Source organism: Antennarius striatus, chromosome 1, assembly GCF_040054535.1.
Source record: "Antennarius striatus isolate MH-2024 chromosome 1, ASM4005453v1, whole genome shotgun sequence".
Classification (NCBI taxonomy): domain Eukaryota; kingdom Metazoa; phylum Chordata; class Actinopteri; order Lophiiformes; family Antennariidae; genus Antennarius; species Antennarius striatus.
Genome location: NC_090776.1, coordinates 18,851,319 through 18,872,496, shown reverse-complemented (window position 1 = coordinate 18,872,496; position 21,178 = coordinate 18,851,319). Strand labels below are relative to the sequence as shown.

Genomic DNA, 21,178 nt, shown 5'->3' with positions numbered 1-21,178 from the left:
CCAAATCAGGTTATCCCAGTGGCAAGTTTAACAACACGTAATTATGTCTTGTTTGTTCCTTTTAGCCAAAAATAATTTGAAAAGGAAATTAAACGCAATCTAAGTGTATTGTCTTTATTTACAGCATATTAGATGTACAAAACCATAAAAATATACATACATCGGTTTCCTAAGACTGAATAACTCAAGTCTAATTTACAGAATGTTTCAGTTTGGGTTTTTTTTACCTTTAATATTCAATCTCTCATCACATCTCTGACATTTCTCTGACTGTCTTCAGACTGAACAGTTGTCTTTGGTTGCTGGTTCATACACATGTACTGATGCATACTGGCCTAACTACGCTGAAGCAGTTCTCTTTAAGCATCAAAGCCGCTGTGAGTTTTCTTTTTGAGAATTAAAAGTCTTTTTTAGGACAGTAGTACTCGTTCACACATCCATTACAGCGATGCTGTATTGTCCCACATGTACACAGCTGCTACGATGCATTTCATCGACTACTTTTTACATCATATACAAAACATTCAGGAGAATAAATGCTTTTGTGGCGCCGCTGCAACTTTAGTAGTGCTAATGTTCCCAAGAAAACATCTGTGCTATATTTGTTTCTGACATTTAACAGTAACTCTCTCAATAAACCTCTACTTATGCAAGTAGTCTATGTTAAAACTAGATAAACGCTCTATGTACACTGGCCTCCAGGGTAGATCTTCTTATTATGCTATTAGCAGATGTCTGATAAGACTGGCATGTGTGGTGTTATTCAAATACACAGACTCACACGGTGACTTTAAAAACTAACAGAAGTTTGAAACTGGTTTTAAGTCTTCTGTTGCTAATTAAAACATCTTAAAAAAATATTCAAACCAATTGAAGAAGTCCAGATCCCAGCCTGAGGACACCCACATGTGTCCACAGTCCGTTAGATCATCTCTTAAAGCTTCAGATTAAACTCCTCTCTTTCTCGTCCTCTTTCTCTGCAGGATCAAGTGTGCAGTTCGTTTTAGCATCGCTCCATGTGACAACAGACAAACACAGAATTTTCTTAAGGGGGTCAGGCAATGAAACAGATACCGGAGTCAGTATCTAATCTAGATTTTTCATGACATGTCCATAAACTACACAACAACCGCCTCATCCTTATGGGCGGAGGAACCTCAGGACTTTGGAACGCAGGAAGCGGATGAAAGATTTGGGGAACATTTCTCTTGATTCTTGAGCTGTGTAGTTGAAGAAGTTCTGCGGGTGAGCCAGCACGTCAAACAAGGCCCTCATTAGTTTCTTGTCCTGCTGGGAAAATGTTTTGTATTAATGGAAAGCAAGAACATATGAACAACAAACAGAGCAACATGTGATTCCACAAGTGTCCACAAGAGGGCGCAAAAATCAGAGAACACCTACAGAATAAACAGGTTATATGACTGAAAATGGATAAAAGAAACAATTAGAAAATACATGCAGTAATTTATGAATTTTAAACTAAAAAATATGCTGCTATTATAAGTGTTTTTACACACCTTGAGAATTTCCTGGTGATTCTCTGAAGCGTATAGTCTCCCATCTCTTACGATGTCTTCTATCAGTTCCTGGTAGTCCTCTGAAAAATAGCATTTAAAAATCTCGCTCACGCAACCAATTGTTTCAAATCTGATTAACATGATGAGGAATCATTCGTAGTTTAAATCCTGACGTGGGAACGTCTGTCTTCTCACCGTCATACGTCACATACGGGACCTGGAAGCCTTTCCCGCTGTTGCCCTCGTTGGACCTGAACTGTATCCAGAGCCTTTTGGAGCGGGAGGTGAAGGCGATGGGACGCTCATAAGTCTGACAAGTCTCGTAGGTCGTCACCGAGTTGGAGAGAGCTGTGAAGTGAGAATGGAATGAACGGAATGAAACGCTGCGATCTGAGATGACTGAGGGGAGGACCCAGAGGTGAAACTCACAGCTTTTTCTCATCACTAAATAGTCCCCGCACTCGTCTTCGATGGGCAGGTAGATTTCTGGGACCACGATGAGAATCCTGCGTTTGGGCGGAGGGTTGATGGTCCAGGTGCACTCCACGTTGGCCGGGTAGTTTCCCGGGTAGTTTGGGGACTCGATGTAACCGGTGAAATCTCCCAGCTCTCCTCCGCACTGCCGGTCTACAGTGACACATAGAAGGGTTTAACCCAATCACAGTGCAGAATTATCTGGACCAGAATTTATACAGAGTAGAACCTCAAGATACGAGATTAATCCGTTCTGTCACAGATCTGAAAAGTCAAACAGCTGTACCCATCAATCCACCAACAAGTGGTAAAGAACAAGATCCGGTCTCACTGATGTTGTATCCATCCACCAACACATGGTGGATGGATACATCCACCACGTGTTGGTGTCTTGAAACACGACTCGTAGTTGAACATAAACATGTGCAGAGCAACGTCTCGTATCTCCAGTAACTCGTACCTGGAGGTTCTACTCTATTTTTCTATCTTTGACGTACAGACGTACTCTTTGCGCAGACTGACTCACTTTTGCATTGCATGATATTCGTAGAACCATCGAAGTCTGTGGTCGTATTTCCAGGACAGGCGACACAGTAGTTCTGCCCAAACTCCCCCTGGTAGGTGGCGGTGGGGCATCGGATGCAGCGGTGGGTGGAGGTGTTGTAGTAATGCCCTGGAGAACACTGGACTGCAACAGCCAAGGTTTGATTGTTTAAAGGTTTTAAAACAATGACTTAAAAAAATATCCACAAGTTAAAACCCAAAACCAGTTAGAGTGATGGTGTTCAGTCAGGGTTAGAGGTGGGGACTAACATGTAATGTCATCACTTGACCTGCAGAGGGCATCACCCAGCAGCTGTATTAATAGTGTTTAAAAAAAAGTAAAACTTTTTAGAAAACAAGCACAGATGTTTCATTTCGTCTGCGTCTGAGAGGTTTACATAAACTTTCTTGGCGCCAAAAAAATCCACTGATTAGTTCATTTGTGTTGAAACATGTGAAATTGAACTGATCCAACCTGGAGGCCCCCGCAGCAGCAACGACGACTCGGACAACTTTCTAACCTTTGGTTTCACACTCCTGGAAGGAGACGGCGCTGCCGCGTTTGGTCACCAGGTTCCCCCCGCAGGGGAAGCACGAGGTGCGTCCCACTTCGGGTTGGTATGTCCCCAGCGGGCAGGGCAGGCAGGGGGCGAAGCCGTCGTGGGAGAACTGACCCGGGGGACACTGACCTGAACAAACATGAGGTCAAAGCAGAGAGCAACCCGTCACAAACACACGTCTGCTACGAAACCCAAATGCTGATGTGTTATCTCTGGTGACTCATGCAGACGGGCTGCTGGGGGGGTTGTTTAGTCTGATGCAGGAGATGGATCTGGGATCCAGCCACAAAGTGACTCAGATAAGAACGCAGAGGGACCAAAACATGGTGGCTCCTTCAGCTTCTATTGAATTAAAACGCATCTTCACCATCGGAGCAGAGCATCTGCCGGAGGAGATCTCTATCAAGGCAGCGATGCTTCCTGTGTGGCTCGTATTCATAAAGCTTCACAAGATTCTGTCCCCTCGCTGCAATTTTTTTTAGTTTATTTGTTCTGGGTTTTAAATTCTATTTTTCTTTTGTTTTAAATAAATAAAAGAACTGCTTAAAAAAAGCAAAAATTGTAAATGCAATGCAATAAACCGTGTGAAGTAAAGAAGAGTAACATGTCTGTCAGTACCAAGAAGCTGGTTAGCTTAGCCTAGCATAAATTGTTTAACAGCTTAAACTCCATAATTGACACATTTTAATGAATTACCCCTTTAAAGTCTGCACGTTTCCATGAGAACGATAAATGTTTTTCTTTTGCATTTAAGAAAAAAGAGAAATTCTAGGTTTAAACAATTAGAAATCTGACCATTTTACGAGCCGTTGTCATGGAAACGGCCTCTAATGAGCCTTTTGACAGACAAATTCCCTCCGATGCTCCTTCCGTGGTTCTTTTTCCTGATCTGGATCATGGATCTACTAAAACCTGAGTGTTTCCTAGAGGTCAATCTGCTCTGACCTTTTGGCGTCTTACCTCCACACTCCGACGTGTTCCGTGCCCCGACCACCTTAGACACATCTCTTCCTTCCGGTCCAGGGCAAACCTCGCAGGACATCTGCCCCTCTTCACTTTGGTACGTTCCGGCCGGACACAACGCACACCTCCCCTGGTCGCCGTCGTAGAATGTCCCAGCGCCGCAGCTCACTGACGGACGGGGGGGACACGCCAGGTTCACCCGGGAAGAGACAAACGCGTGTTTGAACTTCAAGACCTCGGCATGAATCTCCAAGGAGCTTCAAACATTGTTGAAAACACATCTGGTTGGAGCGTTTGATGTGCAATTAAGACGAGACTCATTTAATGATCCACGCTGGTGAAATCAATAATTTTCTTGACGAAACTAAACACAAACACCTCAATTGGGACGCCCAAAACAGACGGACTCGTCCTGACACGTTGTTTACATCCATCCAGCAGACAGATCAGAGTCAGAGAGCACTTATCTCCAAACCGAGGGGCGAGAGACAATGTAGGACCAGACATGAACCGACACATGAACAGGATGCCCTGCAGCGGTGCGTTACTGAACAGACGCGACCACATTGTGGATTTACACAACAAATACGGAGGTTCCGTGGCATGACAAGGAACCCAGACTCCAAATGTCTGTGTAGGTTCTCAGTTATCCAGGTCATGGTTCTCCAGAGATGTTTAAATCAATCCGCTGGACTTTAAGAGAGTTTCTTGAAGATGTTTCTTCTCTCATCCAAGAGGCTTCTTCAGTTCTTGCGGAGCGAGACAAGAGGAACTGAAGAAGCCTCTTGGATGATAAGCGAAACGTCTTCAAGATATTTTGTTAAAGTCCAGTGAATTGATTTCAACAGCTCTGGAGCTGCCCCTATGGTGCAACCAGACGGGGGGCCGATGAGGTTCTTGAATAGGGTGAACCGATGGAAGAGCGTTAGCCAAGTCACAGCAGTTTATCACTCCAATAAACGACGCGAGGGTTCGCGCGAGTCAAGCAGCGCTAATGAAGGTTAGCACGGGTTAGCACAGCGTTCTCCTTCGACGTCTCATTGCTGAAAATGGAAGAATCGTTCCTTGACTTTAAAAAACACATCAAGACTTCACGTTCAAAACCGCCTGAGGGAACTCTGAATCAGCGCTCAAGACCTTTATGTCGTACGTCTGATGCATCCTGATGTTTCATACATCAGGGAGGAACTTAAATCACACCATGAGCCCCCCCCCAGCTCTTTAAAACGCAAACACAGAAAGAATCAAAGGGATTTGATCTCTTTTATCCCACAAAAGTGCAAAGGCTTGATTAAAGGGACGAGACAGCGTTTTGCTCCGGTTCCTCCCTCCCAGAGTGATGTCTGTAATTAATTTGAGAATTACCGCATCTGTCTGATGGTCCTCAGAACTGCGCTTGAAGTTGTGATGGAAGGCCAATAAATCAATTAAACCTGAGGCTTTAAAATGCGATGGACTTTGAGTTACGCGTACGTACAGAAATAGCTCCGACTGTTGGATTTTTCCCTTTTTCTTAAAAGCGGAGAAAATGTAATTTTCTCAAGAGCAGTTTATTTTGAAGCCCATTGTTTGTTGTGAAAGCCCGGTGAGGAGCCATCAGCGTATTGTCCTCTAACAGCTTTTATTTGACATAGGGAAGCGCTGAGAGGAGAGAGAGTGAAAGTGAAAGAGAGAAAAAACCTTGAAGCCTTTCAGATGCAAACAACACTCCTATGGAGCCCCCAAAGAGGGTTAAAGGACCTTTCACCTCTATTCAAGCCCCCAGTCTTTGCCTATTTGATGACATAGGAAAACACTACGGTATCACAGTGGTAAGGAGCTGAACCCAATAAAAGGGGTCAGGTTTCTGAACCCCCCCATTCTGCTTGGCCAATCGTTGCTCGCGCCCGTCAAGCCCAGGCCCAAACAACTGATGCTAATTGATTCCCATGGTGTGGCTGAAGTCAATTCTCTTTAGCAGTTTAGTAGCTGGGGGTCATGCAAAGTGGCCCCAGCTGGGGCGGGTGGGGGGGGGGGGGCAACGCAGCACTCAAACTGCCAGCTTGAATCAACAGCACTTCCTAAAACGTCTTCCGTGGTAAAACAATCACACAAATAACGAGCGGAAAGGTAATTCACTTCCGGGAATAGATCGGAATGATGGGATATTTCATCGGGATTAAAATCTGATGTCGCTGGATCAGAATTATTCGTGCACTAGGGGGGAAAACGATGGAAATGGTGCACAGTGTCAGTGAGAACAAGGCCTTGACGAGGCATTCAGGGGAGTGGGCAAACTGAAAAGGACTGAACTGAACTCCGAGCTCAGCCAAAGCGACTGGGGGAGGGGGGGTGCAAAAAATATGGCTCCTTTAAAGAGCTGGAGGTTAAGAAGAATGCCTTTCAGCTACTCCCCCCACCCCAGCTCACCCTACACTCCCCAAATTACATGTCTACACCCCTGCCATGGCCAATAGACGGCTTCATGTTGACCTGAAAGAGCATAACTGCGTCGCTGAGGGATGGAAGCAAAGCTTCAAACACCTTCATTCGTCCTTTTCTGCACCCTTTAAGGGTCGTGGGAGTTTACGCCATCGGATTCAGCATACGTCCAACACAATGCATACCATTTGAACAAATATTTAGACATCCCAACAGAAGAAAGGCACCAGTTTCCTCTCTGGGATATGAAGACGGCGTTCAGCGAGCAGCGAGTGAGGCCCAACATTAGGGGTGACTGGTCCCGAAAGCCAGAGAAAACATTGGCCGGCTCGGGGCGGGGAACACTGAAAGTGTGCGGTCGGATTTAATGAACGTTCTCCCCATCGCAAGTTGTGTATCAAATCCTTCTGAAGAGGTGACGGCTCGCAGGAGCCCCGCCATCGGCACTCGGGTTACAGAGAGATGCTGGAAGGTCGGACAGTCTTGCTGCTCCTCTCCAACCAACTCATTACGGAACGTCTACAACCCAAATACGACACTCATCTGGGTGGCACCTGCTCCAGATCTGATCATCAAACCGGCGTGTCTAAATAGATCTCCTTGACGCAATCCATTTGCCTCCTCAAGGTGTGTCCAGAGCGGTGGAGAGATCCGACATGTCATGATACCTGACGATTAAGAAGAAAAACCCAACTCACCACACTTCTTGCCCACCAGCACCTGCCCCGCCCCGCAGTGTCCTGGCAGCTCCGCTGGCTGTTGCCCCAGACTCTTGCTGAGCTCATACTCGGACCCGGCAAAGCGGAGGTGGAACTGCTCCCGGTTTATGGACTTCCTCAGAGTCCTGATGGTCTTCCGGAGCCTCTTCTCGGATCGCCGGCGGACGCAGGTCAGGTCACAGCTCTCTGCTGAGAGAGGCACCGGATACCACAACCGTTTCCACAGAAAAACTGTCATTTCCTACACCTACTCAAACGCATCGTCATGCATGAAGCACCAGGAGAAAGGTCACCAAAACGAGGATCCAAGGAAACACAACCGACCACCATCGTCACGTCAAAACAGGAGATACTTTATCAGTTCGGTTGGAGAGATGAAGCCAGGAAGGAGAACGAGAAGCAAACAAGGAGGAGGAGGAGGAAGAGGAGGAGGTGCGGAGAGACCAACCTGTTACCTCCTCTAGGTTCACGTCCTGCTCAAACTCGGCGGTGATGGACGAGCCGTCCTCCTCACCGGCCTTCCTGCCGTGGCGACTGCGTGTTCGCTGTCCAGACGCGGTGCAGCGGAGGCTCACGTAGCTGAACTGGACGTTCTCAGTGAAGAAGAACCTGCTATCTGTGGACACGGGAGACAATCACCCCCACCCCCACGACCCCCCACAGCCGTTAGACGCAGACAGAGGAGAAACCGGTGAACTTCCTTCAAAAAACATGTCCTGGAACTGTCCTTTTGGTTTCTGGTGGACTTTGAAGCCTACTTCAGGCCTGCTTTACCTCCTAAAGGGTGTGTTTGGTGGATGGTGCCAGTCCCGGGGTAAACCCAGAATGTTCTGCTGGGTTTTTAACCCTTTATTTTCTCATGGGTGTGTGGACACCTCTGTACCTGAGTGAGGTGTGGTCAAACCCTCCTTGAGTCGCCCTGGACTTCGCTTCAGGTTGCATTTGGCGGTGGCGGACTTGAAGGTCGCTGTGGACTTGATGCGAAGGACGCTGGATACCTCCGGCCCTGCCAGGAGGAGAAGAGCTTATCGTTTCCAGAAAGGAGACACTCCAGCATTAGAACCGTTTTCTGCGGCGGAGCAGAAACATAGATGTAATCCCAACTCGCCTGAGCAGGACAAGCTGCTGCTGTTCTTTTGAGCGTCAGCCAGGCAGGGCAGAGGCGTTCCACAGGTCACCGTGTAGGAATCCTCCGTCCCTGAAACACACAAGACCCACGATGAGAAAAGGTAAGGCCACAAATGCCCCAGTACTGTAGCAACACGAACAGACCGATGCTAACCAAGCTAACTGGTTACTATTAGCTGCACCGCATCACATCGGCGAACCACAAACGGCCCTACAAAGGCTAAAGGCAGTATCTACAGCTGAAAGCATCTGCCTTTTAACTCTTGAGCACTGTTTGGGCCCAAAAGTGACATTTTTGATGGTTTTATGTGTTTTTATGTGTTTCTCTCCCAGTCAGTTAAAAGGTTTAATATATGAAATTTTGCCAGTAATTTTCTTTCATCCTTATTTTCTAAATTCCTTAATGCCTGTCATTGGAAGTGTATAGAATATCAGATTTTCACTGTCTACACACAATACCTGCTAGAGTCAAAAATGGTCCAATTGACTCCCATTATAACCACATATTTTTCATATACTATAAGCATATATATATGTGTGTGTGTGTGTGTGTGTGTGTGTGTGTGTGTGTGTGTGTGTGTGTGTGTGTGTGTACAATAATGCTGACATGTTATAATGAAATATGATCTTTATTGCCAATAGTTGTAATATTGTTGTATTAAACCGTGCACTAACTTGGAAATATTCCATATTTTGTGTTTTTCCCATTTTAAGAAAAACAGGGTTCTAATAGCAAATTCCATATCAAAATATATAATAATAAAAAAATAGATATAATCCCCTTTATATCTATGGATAGGTCTGAAGTAATGTAAAAGATTTGATGCATTGAAATTTCACTTTTATGAGACGGCCCTTTTGTGACCCGATTAGGTAATGTGTGTAGACATTTAATAGGTCCCTGAGGGTTAATACAGCAGCATGTTTTTGTTCCTCTGAGGCGTTTTCACATCATGCATCAGGTTTCTATTCATTTATGGATGGGCGGGACCGGCCACCGCAGGAACTGAAGAAGCCTCTTGGATGAGAGTCCAGTGGATTTAAACGGCTCTGGACGTTTTATGGATTTTTTTATGGATACTGCACTTTGGCTTTGTTGAACACTTTTTCAGGTCAGGGGTGACTCGAACCCGACCCTTCTGACCGTCCACCCACCCACATGAGGATGTGTTGACCGTTAAACACGCCACACGGAGGATTGAACCGACTCACCGCTGCTGCTGATGTGAACTTGGGACTGACACGTCAGGAAGCAGCGGTCGCCCCCCTCCTGTTTACTACAGTTCAGAGTAGGTTTAGAGGGGGCGGTGGTCGGGGGGGAACCCACAGCCTCTGGAGAGAAATCACAACAAAGCTCCAAGGTGAAAGAGAACAATCAGCTGGAGGAGGAAACGGCAGGTGAGGACGACACCCTGACAGCAGCGCCGGCTCAAAACCAGACAGAAGATTTGAGATTAGAAAACAGAACAGAATCAAAGTATCTCCTGTTTTTGTCCCGCGGTTCAACCCGACATGTCAAAGACGCCCTCTTACCGATGCAGTCCTTCCTGTTCCAGTGCAGCTTATACCCCGGGTGGCAAAAGCATTCAAACCCCCCCTCAGTGTTCTCACAGCCATGCTCACAGCCACCATTGTTCACGCTGCATTCATTTACGTCTGTGGGGAAACGGGGACGGTGTTATAATTACAGGCTGCATGTTCCCCCGGCGTGGCCTTGGGGGATGGAGGGGTGGGGGGCAGCTCACCTCCACAGTGGGCCAGTCCGTACAGGGTGTAGCCTTTGGTGCACAGACACTGAAAACCACCAGGGAAGTTCACACATGTGTGATCACATGTCCGCTCAAAATAACACTCATCTATATCTGTAATCACATCAGGCAGATGACATAATAGCAGGGCAGTCAGTGGGGGCGTCATCAGGAGGGGGTTCCCCCCGCACACACACACGCATGTGGAGGGGGTCAGGTGTGTAATTGGAGCTGCATCAAAAGCTGGATATAAAGCAGGAAATTAAAGAAAAGAAAGAACCCCCCTCCTCTGATCTACGTATTTAAGGTGGCATGTCGTCCTTTAACGTCCAGATCCCCCCCCCCCCCCCCCCCGGAGATGTTCCCTCGTTTCTACCTTGACAGGAACGCTCATCCGTCAGCAGCTTGAAGCCCTTCCTGCAGTTACACTCGAAGCTGCCGATGGTGTTCCTGCAGGAGTGTTCACAGCCGCCGTTGTGCAGCTCGCACTCGTCGATATCTGTGAGACACAGGTGACGCTTTGAGGAGGCAGCGGTGACGCGTTGAGGGGGCAAGCAGTGGCAGCGGGACGCGGCGCCGCTGCCTCTGAGGAGGAGGCGTCTGTTCGTCTGACCTTTGCAGGTTTTTCCGTCCGGCTGCAGCGTGAAGCCGACGGGGCAGCTGCAGCGAACACCTGTGGATGTGTCCTTACAGGTACAGTCACACCCCCCATTGTTCACCGCACAGGTCTCTGAGGGGGGCACACAACCAGAGTGAGAGAGAAAAACACTGCTATTCATCCGTCAGACCAGAGACCTGAACAAACACCATTGGACAATAGAAGAGTAGACGGTTTAACAGTGTAAAATCAGATAAAACAAAATCATATAAAAATATCTAAATAAAATAAAAATATGAAATGATATTAATAATTATAAAATAATATATAATAATCATAAAACATATTTAAAAATAAAATACAATAAAATAAAATATAAATGATATTAACAAATTATAAAAATATATAAGATAAAATAAAATAATATTAAAAAATATAAAAAGATAAGAAAAAATAAAATAATATAAATAAAACAGAATAGACTAGCATAGAATAGAATAGAATAGAATAGAATAGAATAGAATAGAATAGAATAGAATAGAATAGAATAGAATAGAATAGAATATAACAGAAAATGACATGTAACAGTCAAAGATACAATGTCGGACAGTTTTCTGTCAGTGACCCAGAATCACTCAGCTGATGAATACTAACTATAGAAGGAAAGATTCACACCCTACCCCCCCCCCACACACACACACAGATGTGAGGACAATGTGAAATGTACCACACTGTCACAAACACAGATTTTTCAGGGTGGGGTCTTGGGGCATGAAGGAGAGTTCGTGGTCATTTCACAGTTTGCTATAAAGTCTGAGGAATGCATCGTCCTTCTGGACATGAGTAGAACCCCCCCACCTGAAGGGTTCCTGGAAGCTCAACCCCCCCCCCCCCGAAACACATCATGATGCTTCTGGACGTAGAAAAAGTTTAATAATCACCCATCAGAAGTCTCCGTTTGACCCGTTTGTCCACCTCAGTGAAGGACGTGGTGTTGTGTTCCGACGAGTCAGCAGTCGCTTCGTCTCGCTCTGAAACACACACACAGACACACACACACACACACACACACACACACACACACACACACACACAGTGAAAACAGAAGACATCATACGACGCTTCTTTCCTGTTTACACTGGAGCCTCCAGCATGGATTTAGTGAGTGTCAGAAAACACCCCTGATCGATAAAGAGCATCAAGATACGCCTGGACCTCACACACACACACACACACACACACACACACACACACACACGTACACACACACGTACACACACACACACACCGATCCTTATCCTCCATACACATTGTCGGGAAGAATGCACGTTGGCACACAGCGGCGTTGGCGGAGATGTTTCCACTCGCTGTGTTTTCATTGGTCCAGATTGGAACAAAACGCTCTGAATGTGGGCTCCTCGGGGGGGGGGGGGGGGCAGATTAAAACCGCGATGGAATCATGATGACAGATTAGAAGCGAAGTGATTCCAGTTAAACAAAATGACCAGAACACAGACAGATTGCACTAAAGAATAAACGCAAAAACAAACGATGATGAGGATGATGATGATGATAATGTTTTGACTGATGATTTTGACTTTGACTTTGATGATGATGAAGATGCATCACGACTCTTCATCACACGGGTCACACTTTGTTTGATGAGTCCACAAACTGCCTTCTTACCCGCACACGCCCTCCTGTCGGGCTGCAGGGTGTACCTGACGTGACATCTGCAGATGGGGCCGCTCTCCGTGTCCTCGCAGGTGTGCTGGCAGCCTCCGTTGCCGTGGTTACAAGTTACTGCAAAGGGTCAAAGAGGTCAAGTGCGTGAGCGGTTCGACTTGTGCGTCGCTCTGAAAGCGTGAAACGCGTTAGGGAACATACGTGTGCATCCTCTCTGGTTCCTCGCCAGCTCGAACCCGGGGCGACACTCGCACGCCACACCGCCTCGGGGCGTCTCCTTACAGATGTGGGCGCAGCCGTGATCCTTATTCATACAGCTGAGGCCCTCTGGGATGGGACAGGACGAGAGGAGACACAATAAAGCACTGGTTTCACACGAGGACTCACACGGTTAGCCTCCAAAAGGACACGATCGTTCTCACGAAAACATCCACCGCCGTGTGTTTGGACGAAAACAGGCCAACGGGGTTTGAATGTTGGCTCCGGTAGAGGAGACGACCGCAGCAGTGCATCATGGGACACTCACCCACGGAGCGGTGGATACAAGTGTGCTGGTTGTCGCTCAGGAAGAAGCCGTGTTTGCAGCGACACTCGTAGCTGCCCACGGTGTTCACACATGTGTGCTGGCATCCACCGTTGTTGAACCTGCATTCATCCACGTCTGCAGGAGGGAGGGGGTTTTATTTGCTTTTAGGAACAAAGTTTATAAAACTCATGATATATGAAATCATGTTTCAATCTGGGACGAAATTGTGTGTTTTTAAAAAAAAAAAACACACATGAAAATATGAACTTTTCCAAATAAAATTCCACAAAAGGGAGAAATCTTTTCTGACTGGACAAAACCAGAACGTCTCATTTGAGCCAAGAGGAGCTGAAGAACAGACATGTGAGTACGTGTGAGAAACTTCACATGTAGCCCACACAAACGTGGACTCACCGCTGGAGCCAAACGTACACTTCTGCTTCTCACAAAACCTCCTCGACTCACTCTTACCTAGACAGTTGTGACCATCGTGCGCCAGATGAAAGCCGTCGTAACAAGTGCAGCGATAGTTTCCTGGTATGTTGTTGCACTCGTGCACACAGCCTCCATTGTGGTCCAGGTCACACTCATCGATATCTGAGGAACGAGCAGAACATTATTTTATTCTCATCCACTGATCACAAGGAGAAAATGAGGAATAATCTATCTTTAATGTAGGAACAACAACCTGAATGGAATAGATGGTTAAGAAAATGTTGCAGAAAGACAAGAAGAAAAATTAACTGATATAAAAATGAATTTTAAAAAATCCCAAGAGATGTTAGGAAGTCCAAATAATTCCACTCTGCATTAAAATATCTACATAAATTCATTCTCTGCGGTTCTTAAACTGACATAAACAATAATATAAAGGGAAACACAATACCTTCACAGTGTTTTCCATCTCCTTTAAAGCCAACTTTACACGTGCACTTGTATGAAACCTGCGTGGTCTGACAAATAGCATCGATGTGACAGCCATCACTGCCCTCTGAGCAGGGATCTGGTAAAACACACTCAAACCAGTCAAATAAATCCATCTAACAAACATGTAATGTTGTGTTTGTCATGTTTTGTTTGAACTGATTAAAACTGAAAAATGACAAACGCTCAAATATCACTGATCAATTAAAGGAAACTAATTAGAAAGAACGAGTTAAATAGGTTTAACTCTTTTTTTGTTGTTGTTGTTGTTGCACAAATCTATTAGGAGTGTAAATCCCCACAAACTAAAAACACTTAAATCTTTTTTTAAGAGCCGCACTCTTTAAAGCGTGTGTAAAGTTAACCTCCACCGGTGGAAAATACAACACACACATGGACTCACACACACACTAAAGTCCCACCTCGAATCTCTGGAAGCGCTGCGCTTTGGCGACTATTTAACAAGAGCAAAAACAAACACAAGTCCCTTGTAGCCCAAATAACTCCCATAGTGATAGGATCCACTCCTCAAAAGGACTCGGAGGCACTGAAGTCGTGACCGAGCGTCCGCCTCATTTTCATTCTAGCCTGTCAATCTGCCTCACAAGGGGCTTTTGAAAAGAGAAAGGACTGTGTGTGTGTGTGTGTGTGTGTGTGTGTGTGTGTGTGTGTGTGTGTGTGTGTGTGCGTGCGTGTGTGTGTGTGCGTGCGCGCGTGTGTGTGAGTGTTCAACAGAGCTAGAATGGGAGCGTGCGTGCGCGCACACGTGAGAGTAAGAGGAAAAAACACAATTGTCATTGAGACACAGGCACAGCAAAACCGGAAGTCGTGCGTAAGAACAACCAGACGTCAGTTCGATAGAGAGGCTTTTACTTTGAAAGTTGGCCGTACCGGAAGTAGTTTGAGTAAAAATGGCTTTATTTGTTTCGTTTAAAATTTTAACGTCGTTTTCGGAGTCCGTTTTAAACTCACCCGCAATAAAAAAGGAAATAAAAGACTTCATACGTCATTATTATATGTTTTTAGTCACTGTAAGGTAGCGAATTTAGCTAGTTTATCACCGACAAGCTACTTCAGGAAGAGTGCGTCCAAACAACGAGGTTGCTAAGCAACGGATGTTTATCGGTCTTGATGGACGACAGTTCTGAAAAAGAATCGGACGTTAAAAGTTATTAAAAAATTTAAAAATGAGAATCTATATTACAGAAGTTGTTACCAGTGGATTAAATTCAGTAAATGGACAATTCTGAATAAAAACACTTTAGCTAAAACATCGTCGTAATTTCTTAGAATTTAAAGTTGTGATTTAATTTTCATTTCAAATTCGTGTTATCCTGTCATATCAATAAATAATTTTTTTTTTTTTAAATGCATAGCCGTAGTAGCGCAAACTGTGAAGCCTCATTTCAGACCACATTGACATGCATGTAAATAAAGTTTCTACCAGTAAAATACGTAATGTGACTTTATAAGATCCTATCATGTTTTAACTCTGATAGCAATAAAAAGATAAATAAGACTAACAAGATAATTCTTATAAATTGAATGCATAAACTTCATCTATTATAACATTCACAAGGCTCTTATGCGCCACCTACTGGTAGACAGAAACACCACACACACTTATTTAGTTTCATTTTATTACAGTACAGATCTAGTTTGTGGTACAGTATACAAAAAGAACTAAAAAAATATCTACATTGCATGTTCAAGGGAAGTGCACAAAATCAACAGTTTTTGAAAGTCTCTAACCCAGTTATCAAAATGCAGTTAAAAAGCAATAAATAAATATAAATTATACGATCATCATCATGAAAAGCTCAGGTAATTCATTAAGGCACATTTCAAATCCCAAAATGTACCTCACAAAACAATATGGCAACTCCCTAAAAAAGGTAGAAATAAGCTTATTCGCCTTGCTTTAAAACTGGAGCAGCATTTTTTCCTGTCAATAAGAATCAGACCATGTTCAGCATTTAACTACCCTGCCGCAGAAAAGTGTATAGTACATATAAAAAAATAAGATTAAAAAACATCTATACAGAGCATCGCCTTTCAATTCATGAAATTTGATAGCAGTCACAATAATGGAACAAGAAAAAAACTTGTCACTGCAGGATTAATGACAGATACATTACGCACCCTGACCCGCACGTGAAATATCGTGAGATGACGAAACGTCATTAAGAACGTATGAAATTATTGCTGAAACGATCCAGTTTGGTTGAAATGGGTTCCATCATTTTTATGCTAGAATTAGTGACGGCCATGAAGACCCCAGAGCGCTTCTCACATTCAAAACGTCTGCATAGTTTGAACTTTGACAGTTGCTTCAGATAATTCACAGCAATTACAATCTAATGTGTTTGCTAACAGAACTTTTAAAAAAATGCAGAGTGAGCATTAAATAAAACGAACAAACGCCAGCGGATAATTAATATTGTAACTCCGATGCTGCGAGTAAGCGTCTGTCTTTCCCTGTATTCTACGCAGACGGAGCTTTAAGCAACAGGTTTGCACACCTGTAGAGACGCGTGTGTGTGACAAATGGATTTGAAAATGTGCCGAAATCATTTCGGCTCTTTACAGAAATAGTGGTGGTTTGTCGTTCTGCAATTTAAAAAAAGTTCGATGTCCCAAAAGAAATGTGTATTTACAAGATCCATTTAAAAGCAGTGGATTTACAACATGCATCGGCATTTCATTGGATGTACAAAATGGAGGTCATTACTTTCATCACTTCAAAAAACACGGAAGGATGGACAGTGTGTGTGTGTGTGTGTGTGTGTGTGTGTGTGTCGAACTTGTGTCATGCTTCAGATGTGAAAATGTAAGGGCTTAAACCCACAAAGACGACTTTTACTAAAATGTCACTGGTGTGACTCACAGTCTTTTGTGCATAAGTGATCCAACACACACCCCTCGTGCACTTACACACGCTGGAGTGACGCCACAAGCGCAAGAGCTGCAATTAAAAAAGTTCATATGCACACTTACAATTTGACAAAATTCTGAAAATTAAAAAATAGAAGAGTCTCGATACGTAAGAAAAGGTGATGAAATATTTACAATCACTTGTTCCAAAAAAAATTAAGTCTAACTGAGCTTCGACGTTTTCTTCCTCATCCTATAAATAACACTAATGCCCATCGTGTTTTATGCTTGTTTTTTTCTATTTAAAAATTTCATATACAAAAATTAAAAAAACCAAAAAAGAAAAAGAAAAAAAGAATTTTAAGTAGAAAAAGTATCATCTAATTAACAGACTCATTTAAGGAGTGGGGACGGGGACGGGGAGGTCTGCCACTGGAGACAAATCAGATGCCCTAGTAAACCCTGCAGGGGAGTTGGTAGAAGACATCACCAGTCTTCTTTCATGCCTTCTGGGAGCTGTGGTGGGAGCTGTGGTGGGAGTTGTGGTGGGAGTTGTGGTGGGAGTTGTGGTGGGAGCTGTGGTGGAAGTGTGTCTGGGAGGCGTGGCTGAAGCGTGTCTGGGAGGCATGGTGGAAGCATGTCAGGGAGGCGTGGCTGAAGCGTGTCTGGGAGGTGTGGCTGAAGCGTGTCTGGCAGGTGTGTGGCCACCTGCGTCGACACCAGCGTCTTCTGCTTTTTGGAACTGCAGCAGGGCTTGAAGAGTCGAGGGTCAATAATGACCTCTCCGAACTGCCCCTTGTAGACAATCCCACAACACACTTTTTGCCTAAAGGGAAAATTAAAGTCTAATGAGATATTACTCTGTAAATTAATTAGCAAAAGTTAAAAAAGACATTAAAACGATTAAAATTCTTTACCTTTTCCAGTAGGAACGATCCAGGAAAGAGAAGACGGAGGGAGTCGGACGCCTTTGTTTGGTCTCGATGTCCGAGCCGTCGTCTGATTGGTTGCTGTAGCTGGGCGACTGTGCAGGAGACACACTGGAGGTCGTGCTGTGGGCATCTGAGTCTGCTTGGAAGATGATAAAAAACCAAAAATTTACCATCAAATTGACCGGAAAAGTTACATTTGAAGATTTCCTTTTCATTTCTTTTTGGTAGCGACAAAAATACTTTGTTTTGAGGAAAATATCAATTCTTGGGAACTGTTTGAGCCCAAAAGTGACATTTTTGATGCTTTTATGCGTTTAGCTCCCAATAAATCAGTCAGTTAAAAGGCTAAATAAATGAAATTTTGCCAGTAATTTTCTTTCATCATTATTTTCTAAATTCATTAATGCCTATTAGTGGAAGTGTTTAGAATAGCAGATTTTCACTGTACACACGATTCATAAAATGGTCAAAAATGGTCCAATTGACTCCCATTATAACCACATATTTTTCCATATACAACTACTGTATAAGCATCATATATATGATATATATTACTGTATGCAATAATGCTGACATGTCATAATGTAACCTGATCTTCATTGTCTGCAGTAAGACACTGCATCCACATTCTTTCCCATTGGAAGAAAAACAGGGTTCTAATGGCAAATTCCATATAAACATGTATATGATAAAAAATATATAATAAACTTTACATCTATTGATAGGTCTGAAGTGATGGAAAAGATGATGCATTGAAAAAAAATTTTTTTTTCTGTATTACATTTTTTTTACACTTTTATGAGACGGCCCTTTTGTGACCCGATTAGGTAATGTGTGTAGCCATTTGAATTGGTCCCTAAGGGTTAATATAAGTTAGAATGGAAAAGAGTAAAACAACAACCTGGATTTGAATCAGAACATCATCCATTAACTTTACTATCAATCTGATGATTTTTTTATTGCTTGAGTTACAAAATGTGAGCAAATAATGAAACAACCCATATCTTAATATTACAGTTGAATTATTAAGCAGCTGCAAACACGTGCGTGCCCGAGCCTGCACGCACAAACATGCACTAAATTGCTTGTTTTCAGTCCTTGCCAACAAAAGGCAAAATATGTGCAATAACAAGAATAGCCACATATTATGCTCAACTGTCCTTTCTCTCCAGGTGTACATACAGTTAATTTAGACCAATTACATCACGCTAAAAGCCTGACTGACAGCTCACACGAATCTGTGCAACACTATCAGCTACCTTTTACTGCACATGCAACGTGGACAACAAAAAATACTTCCTTCCAGACAACGTTTGAATTTTTTATGTGCTAATAGACAAAAATGCACACAAACACGTGCAAGTCACTACTTTAAATAACTTACTTTGTCTGTTTAACTTGTGTAGCTTCTTCAGCTTGCTTTTCTTCTTCCCGTCACCGTTCTTGATCTTCTTGGGTTTGGTCATCTTGAAGCCCGGTCCAGCTCTGGCATCAACCACCTGGGAAAAAACATCCAATCCATGAGTAAGTAAAAAAAATAACAGATAAAACTTGTCTCTCTCTGCTCTGATCCAGCATCACTCACATGGTTCCAGTTCTTCTTGGACCCGTTGGGCAGCTTCTTCCACCTCTTCACCAGAAGCACGCAAGCGTTGCAGATGTCTCCAACACGATCTTCAGACAGCCTGAATAATAAACGAATGGAGCGTGGAGATGCATGAGTTCACAAACACACCAGCACTTACGTTCACAGACACCTCTGACAGAATAAAATCTGTTCTTTACCCAAAACAGAGCCTGAATGTCTCCTCATATCTGCTGCTGTCGGTGAAACGAGAGCTGGAGGACTTGGTTTTGCAGATGCAGCAGCCGTCGTTACTCCGGTAGATCTTTGACTTGTGGAAGCCGAACATTTCTTTCTTTTTTATTTGGCGGTGGCAGAAATCTGAAAACCGTAAACAGAAATGTGGTGAAATGAAATGAATGTCCTGATGTCTGATCCGAACCTGTCAGCCGTCTGCAGCCCACTGAGAGGTGGGCGGTCCCTTCAGTACAGAAAGAGATGAAATAAATATGAGAGGAATTACTTCAACATTTATTTCAACTCCATTTCACAAATGACGTCATAGTGTATAATTCAAACTAAATCAACAGCAAGATATTGGAATTAAACTTCAGTATAGCTAAAAACTGATTTGATTTTTGATTTTTAACATCACGTTTATTCATAAAAGTCAAATTACAAAATAATCACGATGACACAAAATCCAAGGGATTCACATAAAGAGCATTTTCAATAATACTGTGGGTTTTCTGAACAAGGAAACATCTAACTTTTTTTCAATTATCAAAATTTAAAAAAAAATTAAGAAAAAATACAATCATCCGTTCTCGACAGTCATCTCTTCTACAATCACGTCTTTTACTTTTTTCCTTAATTTTAAACCAAGCAGCACTGACTTTACGTTATCAGATATAACCGATTGATGTCAATGTAAGTTAAATATTGATAATAATATTAATACTAATAATAATAACAATAGCAATAATAATATTACTATTAATAATAACAATAGTAAAACATGGGCCGGTGAGGTGACGTTTGATGCGTGGATTCAAACTTTCCAACACTCCGTTATGGAATCACGGGACTCCCGGTCGTCACACCGGAGGCTCCACCAGCGTCAACGGACGACACGCTTACTTTTCTAAAACAACCAGTCAAGAACAAACTGCAGACATGAGGAGGAAAAGTCGGCGGAAAGACAACCGGGAAGAACCGCTGCAGTGAAACCCGGTGGGACGTGGATTAGTCCGGACAAAAAGCGAAACGGAACGCGGCTGCAGCTCCAGGAGTGAGAAACAAAAAGCTACTCGTGTTCGGTGACTTATGTGCACCAGTCGCGATTGTGAAACATAATTAAAGCGTGGATTTTTGTGTAAATTGTGCGAGTTGAGCAACAGAAAAAGTTCCCCTGAGCGGATCCTTCCCTTTAAATCCGAACTTTTGCCGCCAGAGCGCCAAACATGGCTCATTGTTGTTAGCCGTTAGCATCCAGCTAGCCGAGCGCTGCCATTACCGAGCCACGCTCTCGTCCGTTTCCACGTTGATCCATTGTGGAACGGTTAGTGTTTGTAGTGCAGCCCGCTGCTGCTGGAAAGGACTCGGCATTAACTTCAGCCAACTCACAACATGATAAACCGGTAATAGTAAGCTAGTGCGACATTAGCTGAAGGGAAAAATAAAGCACTTACCGAACAAAAACTTTGAATCGTCGCCGTATTCTTAACACGCACTGCGCATGCTCATACTATGAACGCATACAGCTGTTCATTTGAATGTGATTAGCATAAAAATCCGGAATGAAAGGCTTCAGCGTTCAATGACCATATAAGGAATGTTGCCCTCGAGTTTGAATCGCCAGTCAACCAATCGCTGCTCTTCTGTCGTACTCGTCGGAAGAAATGAATGATGGGAAGCGTAGTGAATGAACGGAGGACTTCTGTTGTATCAGTTGTAAACGGCCCACATTTAAACTCAAAGTCCCATAATCCATCTGTCCGA

At 43.8% G+C, this 21,178-nt stretch overlaps 2 protein-coding genes across 5 annotated transcripts; both read right to left on the bottom strand.

Moving 5' to 3' along the window:
- Positions 1 to 108: 108 nt before the first annotated feature.
- scube2 (signal peptide, CUB domain, EGF-like 2) lies at positions 109 to 14,410 on the bottom strand. 3 transcript variants are annotated; one of them, XM_068314862.1, is made up of 23 exons: positions 14,230 to 14,410; positions 13,770 to 13,886; positions 13,355 to 13,480; positions 12,884 to 13,018; positions 12,559 to 12,684; positions 12,358 to 12,474; positions 11,613 to 11,702; positions 10,687 to 10,803; positions 10,450 to 10,572; positions 10,071 to 10,187; positions 9,859 to 9,981; positions 9,538 to 9,657; positions 8,306 to 8,395; positions 8,081 to 8,203; positions 7,646 to 7,813; positions 7,177 to 7,386; positions 4,055 to 4,225; positions 3,056 to 3,223; positions 2,518 to 2,679; positions 1,947 to 2,144; positions 1,713 to 1,865; positions 1,518 to 1,597; positions 109 to 1,287 (listed from the first exon to the last, which is right to left on the bottom strand). In XM_068314862.1, exons 1-23 carry the CDS (start codon positions 14,315 to 14,317, stop codon positions 1,141 to 1,143), a joined length of 3,069 nt encoding a protein of 1,022 aa, XP_068170963.1. In that variant the 5' UTR covers positions 14,318 to 14,410; the 3' UTR covers positions 109 to 1,140. The 3 variants fall into 3 exon arrangements, with proteins under 3 accessions (XP_068170963.1, XP_068170972.1, XP_068170981.1); XM_068314871.1 differs by having other exon boundaries at positions 7,177 to 7,383; XM_068314880.1 differs by lacking the exons at positions 7,646 to 7,813; positions 8,081 to 8,203; positions 8,306 to 8,395; positions 9,538 to 9,657.
- Positions 14,411 to 15,475: 1,065 nt separating this feature from the next.
- sinhcafl (SIN3-HDAC complex associated factor, like) lies at positions 15,476 to 21,033 on the bottom strand. Of its 2 annotated transcripts, none has more exons than XM_068314893.1 (6): positions 20,869 to 21,033; positions 19,399 to 19,558; positions 19,199 to 19,298; positions 18,998 to 19,112; positions 17,599 to 17,752; positions 15,476 to 17,507 (listed from the first exon to the last, which is right to left on the bottom strand). In XM_068314893.1, exons 2-6 carry the CDS (start codon positions 19,524 to 19,526, stop codon positions 17,168 to 17,170), a joined length of 837 nt encoding a protein of 278 aa, XP_068170994.1. In that variant the 5' UTR covers positions 19,527 to 19,558; positions 20,869 to 21,033; the 3' UTR covers positions 15,476 to 17,167. The 2 variants fall into 2 exon arrangements, with proteins under 2 accessions (XP_068170994.1, XP_068171003.1); XM_068314902.1 differs by having other exon boundaries at positions 17,599 to 17,749.
- Between the last annotated feature and the right edge of the window lie 145 nt (positions 21,034 to 21,178).

Bases quoted from the DNA above. Each gene is read 5' to 3' on its own strand.
- scube2 (XM_068314862.1), bottom strand. From the start codon at position 14,317: ATGGGAGTTATTTGGGCTACAAGGGACTTGTGTTTGTTTTTGCTCTTG. The intron at 13,019-13,354 runs GTAAGAGTGAGT...TCCCTCCTGCAG, and splicing joins CGATGGTCACAACTGTCTAG to ACGTGGATGAATGCAGGTTC. The intron at 9,982-10,070 runs GTGAGCTGCCCC...GTTTCCCCACAG, and splicing joins CGGACTGGCCCACTGTGGAG to ACGTAAATGAATGCAGCGTG.
- sinhcafl (XM_068314893.1), bottom strand. From the start codon at position 19,526: ATGTTCGGCTTCCACAAGTCAAAGATCTACCGGAGTAACGACGGCTGC. The intron at 19,113-19,198 runs GTGAGTGATGCT...GTTTTTTCCCAG, and splicing joins CCAAGAAGAACTGGAACCAT to GTGGTTGATGCCAGAGCTGG. The intron at 17,753-18,997 runs GTAAGTTATTTA...TCATCTTCCAAG, and splicing joins ACACAAGTTAAACAGACAAA to CAGACTCAGATGCCCACAGC.